At 53.1% G+C, this 7,026-nt stretch overlaps 1 protein-coding gene across 2 annotated transcripts; it reads right to left on the bottom strand.

Moving 5' to 3' along the window:
* Nucleotides 1–400: 400 nt before the first annotated feature.
* On the bottom strand, nucleotides 401–1,857 carry LORICRIN (loricrin cornified envelope precursor protein). Of its 2 annotated transcripts, XM_045546357.1 has the most exons (2): nucleotides 1,422–1,857; nucleotides 401–1,316 (listed from the first exon to the last, which is right to left on the bottom strand). In XM_045546357.1, exons 1-2 carry the CDS (start codon nucleotides 1,855–1,857, stop codon nucleotides 571–573), a joined length of 1,182 nt encoding a protein of 393 aa, XP_045402313.1. In that variant the 3' UTR covers nucleotides 401–570. The 2 variants fall into 2 exon arrangements, with proteins under 2 accessions (XP_045402313.1, XP_045402312.1); XM_045546356.1 differs by having other exon boundaries at nucleotides 401–1,857.
* Between the last annotated feature and the right edge of the window lie 5,169 nt (nucleotides 1,858–7,026).

Below are 7,026 nucleotides of genomic sequence, written 5' to 3'. Positions count from 1 at the left end.
TGAGAGAAAGTGTCTTTCCAGAGCAGCTTGTCCTAAAAAAGTCCAGGGTTCAGTGAGGAGATCCACGGTGGCTACCCAATCCACTGAGGGCTGTTTATTGAAGTCTCTTTCCAGGATCTTTGTGTTTGGGATGACGTCATGATTTTGAGCCATAAACCAGAGTGTTCACATCTTTGATCATTGTCAGTCATTCCTTCCTCCCCTGCTGACTCCCATCTATTCACTCATCCTCCCGCCAATAGAGTGGGTATGTTTGTTGAATGAAAGTATGAGTGAATGTAGGAAAGGTAAAGAATTGAATGAAATGGATGCATTGGAAGCTACAAAGACTTCTGGAGACCCAGAGATTCTCATGAATTGCAAATTTATTCAACGAAGATGTTGGGAGGTAGTTGTACAGAAACCAAGAAGGAAAAACTGCAGAACAAGATGCAGCTTGAGAACTCAATGGCTTCTTCTACGTAGGTTAAGATGTGAAGGATTTGGCAATATCATGAGAGCACTAAGCCCATCGGCGCCCACAGAGAACACCTCCAGGAGCTCCTTTGCCTCCACGGCATCCTGGGGGACTTATTTGCATGGCCAGGTAGGCGCCTGCTTCTGCTGGGTCTGGTGGCAGACCGGGACGCCCTTGCCACTCCCGGAGCCTCCCCCTGAGGAGCCACCGCCACAGCTGGAGCCGCCGCCGCCCCCGGAGGAACCACCTCCGCAGCCAGAGCTGCCGCCACCGCTGGAGAAGCAGCCGCCGCCGCCCCCGGAGGAGCCGCCGCCGCCGCTGGAGAAGCAGCCGCCGCCCCCGGAGGAGCCGCCGCCGCCACTGGAGAAGCAGCCTCCGCCCCCCGAGGAACCGCCGCCGGACGAGCCCCCTCCGTAGCTCTGCTGGGGCGCGCACGAGGTCTGGGTGGTCTGCTGCGAGCTGTAGCCGCCGCCGCCGCCGCCGCCGCCGGAGGAGCCGCCGCCGCAGCTGGAGCCGCTGCCTGAGTAGCCGCCGCCGCCGGAGGAGCCGCCGCAGAAACCGGAGCCGCCGCCGCCGCCGCCGCTGCCGCCGCCAGAGGAGAAGCAGCCGCTGCCGCCCCCGGAGGAGCCGCCGCTAGAGACTCCTCCATAGCTCTGGCACTGGACCACCTGGCCCGAGGAGCCGCCGCCGCCGCCGCCGCCGGAGGAGCCGCCGCAGAAACCGGAGCCGCCGCCGCCACCGCCGCCAGAGGAGAAGCAGCCGCTGCCGCCCCCAGAGGAGCCGCCGCCGCCGGAGGAGAAGCAGCCGCTGCCGCCCCCAGAGGAGCCGCCGCCGCCGGAGGAGAAGCAGCCGCTGCCGCCTCCAGAGGAGCCGCCGCTACCGCCGCCAGAGTACTTGACGCCCCCACCGGAGCCCCCGCCGGAGCCCCCACCACAGCTGGAGCCGCCGCCGCCAGAGTAGCCGCCGCTGCCGGAGGAGAAGCAGCCGCTGCCGCCCCCGGAGGAGCCGCCGCCGCCGCCGCCGGAGTACTTGACGCCCCCACCAGAGCCCCCACCGGAGCCCCCACAGCTGGAGCCGCCGCCGCCGGAGTAGCCGCCGCCGCCACCAGAGTAGCCGCCTCCACAGCCGGAGCCGCCGCCGCCGCCGCCGCCGGAGTACTTGACGCTCCCTCCGGAGCCGCCACCACCGGAGCCACCACCACCGCAGCCCCCAAATCCACCACCGCCGCCGCTATGGAAGCCACAGCCACCGTCGCCGCCGCCGCCGCCGCCGCTGTGGAAGCCACAGCCGCCGCCGCCGCCGCCGCCACCGCCACTGCCACCGCCACCTCCGCCGCCGCCGGAGGTCTTCCCAAAGCCCACTGGAGGCTGGGGGGTGGGCTGCTTTCTTTGGTGAGACATCTTGTCTAAGGAGGAAGGGGAACCTGGAAGGAGACGAGAGCATCACTGAACCAGCGGCAAGAGGAGGCAGCCGCATCCATGGCAACAACCACCACCCTCCTAGCAACCTGCCTGGACCAGGCTCCGTGCTCTCCCGGTGCCTGGAGAGCTGTCAGCTGGGACTTCTAGGATTGCTGCTTTTGGAAGAGTTTAGTTCCCCTCTCCGCACTCCCGCCCGCCCACCTCGGCAGAAAGTCTTCACCAAACTTTAAATAGCCCAATTAGTGGTGCCCATTCTCCCTCTTCCAGCTCTGCGTCTGATCTCTGTTGCATGATTTTGGGGCTGATCACCCACACTCCCGCCTGTTTACCACCTTCTATAAAATGAGAGGGTTTCAACACTTGATCTCTTAGGTCTCTCCCAATGCCAATATTGATTCTCTGAGTGCAAATAGAAAATTTACCACAAACCTCTACCTAGGGTGGGGGATTTTACCCCAATTCCCAGCACAACAGAAGGAGGTTTGTCGGTCTCCATTCTGTGAAGGGCTGCTGTATTCCATTCTCTGCAAAAGTCCTTGGTCTGACCCACTGAGGTAGGCCAAGATCCAGTGGCTATTTATTAGAAAAGACAAGCTCTGCCATGGTCCTGTCTGGAAACAGGAGAAAGGACTCTGATGGTCCTTTGGACCAACATCTATGACCAGAAGATACCAGCCATGACTTTTATGATTTGCTTAAGTCCAAGCTTGGTAGAGGGGACTGTTACTAGCAGGAAGTTGTATCCCAACATCTCATAAGTCATTTACCTCTTAGAACTTCTGCCTCTGTAAAACAGGAATTAGGTTTCTGTGGCTGCTAAAATCCCTCCCATCTGTAACTTTCTCTGAATCATTCTCCCTGCTCTCTGAGGGTGGACTCAGCCTCTCTTCCTGATAGCTTCATGAGGTCCACTCAGCCCATGCACATGCTGCTTTGGACAGCCTCTGTAGAGTCCCTCCTCTGTGCCCAGCACTGTGCCTGCCTCTGTGAGGGAACCAGAGAGGCAGGAGACAGTCTTATCTTTTTATTTTTCTTTGAGACAGAGTCTCATTCCATTGCCCTGGGTAGAGTGAAGAGGCATCATCATAGCTCACTGCAACCTCAAACTCTTGGCTCAAGGGATCCTCCTGCCTCAGCCTCCAGAGTAGCAGGGACTACAGGCACGGGCCACTCGTCTGGCTCATGCTCAGGCTGGTCTCAACTCTTGAGCTCAAGAGATCCTCCCACCTTGGCCTCCCAGAGTGCTAGGATTACAGGCGTGAGCCACCGCGCCTGGCCCAAGAGACAGTCTTATCTTTGTGGAGTTCACATTCTATCCAGAAGATCAGAAACACCACCTGCATGGCAGCAGTCCCCCTCCCCTTTCCTGATGTGAGCATAGTTGGGAAGGCAGAGGTCCTGTACCTCCCAAAGGGGAGAGAAGCTCTGGTTCACCTAACTTGTGCAGGCCTGGGCAAAATCAGCTGGGAGGATGAGAGAACCACTAGAACCCACACTTACCTGAAGCACCAGGAAGGGTGAGTGAGAAGATGCTGGTGATGTGAGGAGCACTGAACTCCCGAAGTTATATACTGAGAACCATGACTCATCTATTGTGATTGAGGCCAGGATTTTGTTGGGCATTAGTTACGTGACCCATGGCTGTCGGCCCCACCTCCCTGTGATTGCAGGCACAGGGTGGCCCATTCATGAAGATTTTGGCATTCTTGAGATAGGCAGCCTAGTGTGTGACTGGCCCCTTCTCTGATGCAACAGTGTGGTTGGTCAGCGGGGATGGCTAGCCAGAGCGGATGGCAGACGTTGTTTCCAAAGCCTCTGGCATGGTACACATGCCAGGCAACCAGAGGGCTGTGCTTGAGGGATAGGTCCCAGACTCTTGAGGTGGCCTGAGAGAGTTAAACTGGAGATTTCAGTCTTTTGTCCCAGGAGTAGGGTCGTTGAAATCCCACCGTTTGGCTTCTAATCCCATTGCTCTGGAAATCCTCAGAACTTTAGAATCTGTTCCTCCTTTGCCAAAAATCTCTAGGGTTTCACGTGTGCTTCATGGGGTGTTTCTGTCCAGCCCACTGGGCTGTAAGGGTGGACGAGGCCCCAGCACCCAGTTCTTGACTGTACAGCATGGACAGTGCTGTAACTAATGTGACACCGGTGGATACTTTGATTTGCCCCCGCAGACAGTAGGTGTCTGAGAAAATTTAAGAAAGATCATCAATACTGACTTTTCTTGCAGAGGAGCAAACTAAGGATATAGACCATGGCCCTTTGGCTCTGATGTCCTGTGGTGTTGTGTTGCAACACTGACCTTGGCCTGAGGGACAGCCATGGAATAGAACAGACTTGAGATGATTGGGGTTGGGTGCTCCCTTTACTACTTGCCAGCTGTGTCACCTCGAACAAAGTCATAGCACTTAATGCAGTACCTGCACGTGGGCGGCACTCAGTAAATACTTGTTGACTATGGCGTGATCAAGCTTTCTGACCCCCAGTTACCGTGTCTATCAATAGGAATATCCTAGGAGAATAACTCAGAGCTTTCCTGTTGACCCTGGACCAGTAGCATCACCTCTGCCATGAAGAACAGCATGCTTCTCTTTCTTTCGTCACCGGAACTCAATTGCTATTGTTTAAGATACCACATTCAAACTTTGTTCTGCCCATCTATGTGTTGACATAACAGCTCCAATAATAAATTGTTAATTATGGTGTACTTTTAATGATGTGAATGATCCTGATTAGGCTGTGGCCTTCAGAAACTAGTGACACTAGTTTCAGTTTGGATAGCACGAACCCAGGTGAAGCCAGGAGGAACCCAGGTGCTCTCCTCCTTAGAGGATACTCAGGAGGGAGAAGCCAGGATCTGCTGGAGAAGACAGCTTAAAGCTGAGGCACCACGGAGACTTTGGAGGGAAACAGGCCCCAACTAGTGATTGCTGTGGGTATAAAAAAGAACAGTTTTATTTAGCCAGACCACACCAGAGAGGGGTGTGGCCCTACTAAATAAATGAGAGCCCGCAGGGCAGTCCCAGCACTGTGTTGTGGGCCCTCTTTGGCGCTTTGGCGTGTGCTCCCCAGTCCTTAGGAGAGTGTAAGTAGAAGGATGTCAGTAGGGCATTCTTGGGAAGGAAAGTCTTCAGTTCTGAAATCATGGCCTTCCTACCTTTTTGTGTGTTAAAATATCATTTCTTTAAAAAGTGATGGTGACATGAGGCTGTAGTTGTTTCTTTCACATCCTTACATGTCAAAATGGAAACTTGGCAATCACATAATGGTTGCCACATTTTTAGAGGAAGATGTTATTTCTCCATGGCATTCTAAAATTTGGGAACTTCAAGTATAGTCGACTCCAAAGAGCTAATAATCTTTAAATTGTCCATGTTAGTTTTGAGTGTTCATGTTCTTCTAAGAAAGATATGGTAATTTCTATCTATCAGATTTAAGTTCCTAATTCTTTATTCATGAATCCAGCCAACACGAGTGTGACAAGCTCTATGTCAGGCATCAGAGAAGAGCCAGAAGGCTTTCCAAAGTTGTGCATGGATCTTCTCGGTAGAGTTGGAGATGAGGGCGGTGCCTCATGCTTGTCTCTGCCACGCTTTATAGCATTTAATAAGGAAAAACTTCTAAGTAGTAAATCTACTTGGTCAACATGTAGAGGAGGTTGATGTGATGTGAGTTTGTGACAATAGTGCCAGATTCTGTGGCTCGCTAGCCCTGAGTTAGCCTTGCCTGAGGTGTGAATACACAAGCCTGGCTTTGATTTAATCTCTCTGGACCAGAAGTAGTCCTGATGGGATATCTGTGTGACCAACAACTGATTATCACTTTTCAGTGAGGAAATGATGGGAATTTGTAGTATTATTACACATAGGTACTTGGGATTTTGTAAGACTTGGCAGGTGAGATTTTAAAGATTTATAGTCTTCTGACACTTAACCCTGAAATGTGAGCTTGCTCGCCTGTCTAACTTCTGCAACATGACAGATCAGGACATGATGGTTCCTGGCTATACTTGTACTCTTAGAGGAGATGATCCTTAAAGCAAATGTTTTACAGTGTCCAGGGTGCTGCTGGGCATCACTAGGTATTTAGTAAAGTCTGGTGGAATTGAAGGAACTCTTGAGACCGATTGGCTGACAGCATATTGACTGACAGTGGTTGAGAGGTGATCCATTCAGATGATTAGGAGTGGAAGGTTTCAGCTTGGAGCTACAGAGTAAACCTAGCCACCGTGTAGAGTGAGCAAACTCTGTGCAGGGAATCCAGGGCCAGCCATAGAAGTGACATTTGGTTAGTGGACTCTCAGCCTGCTTCCCCCAACCAGCTTCTCAATATTTCTGGTGGACAGGCCCCATAGAGGAGGAGTGTGCTTGTGTGTGTGCATGTGTATGTGCATGTGTGCATGTGGATGTGTGTGCATGTGTACGCATGTTCTGTGTATACGTGTGTGAAGAGGTAGTGATTCTTCAGAAAGATGCGGCAGTCAAGGGGACACATTGGGGCTTATCCACAATCACAGGCAATCCTTTGGAAGAAAACCCAGTTTCTGATTCATAAGCCACAGAAAAGTTGGAGACTCTTTCTTCTTGCTTCTCAGCTTATCTCTGCGGGAGGCTCACTAATTACAGGCATCTTCTTCAGAGCAGGAGAGGAGGAGGTAGAGAAGGCAGTGTGAGGACATCTAGTGCTGTGATGCACAGCCTGGCCATCTTCACAAGCTGTGTTGGAGGGGATTTAGGAAACAGGGGCCAGGGAACCATCCTGAGAAGGCTGTTTCTCTGTGAGGAGGCACATGGCTCCTGTCTTGCTGGGCCCCGGTCTGAGGAGAGATTACAGCTCTTGAGTTTGGGGAGCCCACTCTGACAGCAGCCTGCTCATCACAACCTTTAAGTATCCAAAGCTACACACATGCGTTCTCGTGATTGAGTGCTGCCTATTTATGTAACTGAGGTTAAAAGGGCAACAGGTGATGGTTCCTAAGGAATAAAATGGACATGGAGTAGGGTGTTGGGAGCTTTGTCAGGGCAGGAGCAGAGGTTGGAAGCCCTTTGTACTGTTGACATGGAAGGGGAATAGTTTTCTCTTATAGTACTGGCCCAGGAGTGTCTCAGAGTCCCGAGTCCCCCACTGGGGCTGCCATGTTCCTCCTCT

This window comes from Lemur catta, chromosome 3, assembly GCF_020740605.2.
Source record: "Lemur catta isolate mLemCat1 chromosome 3, mLemCat1.pri, whole genome shotgun sequence".
In the NCBI taxonomy this organism is placed as follows: Eukaryota; Metazoa; Chordata; class Mammalia; order Primates; family Lemuridae; genus Lemur; species Lemur catta.
The sequence above is the reverse complement of the archived record's forward strand: the minus strand, read 5'-3'. Positions and strand labels throughout refer to the sequence as shown.

What these genes read in the sequence shown, in the direction of transcription:
- LORICRIN (XM_045546356.1), bottom strand. Translation starts at nt 1,857, where the DNA reads ATGTCTCACCAAAGAAAGCAGCCCACCCCCCAGCCTCCAGTGGGCTTT.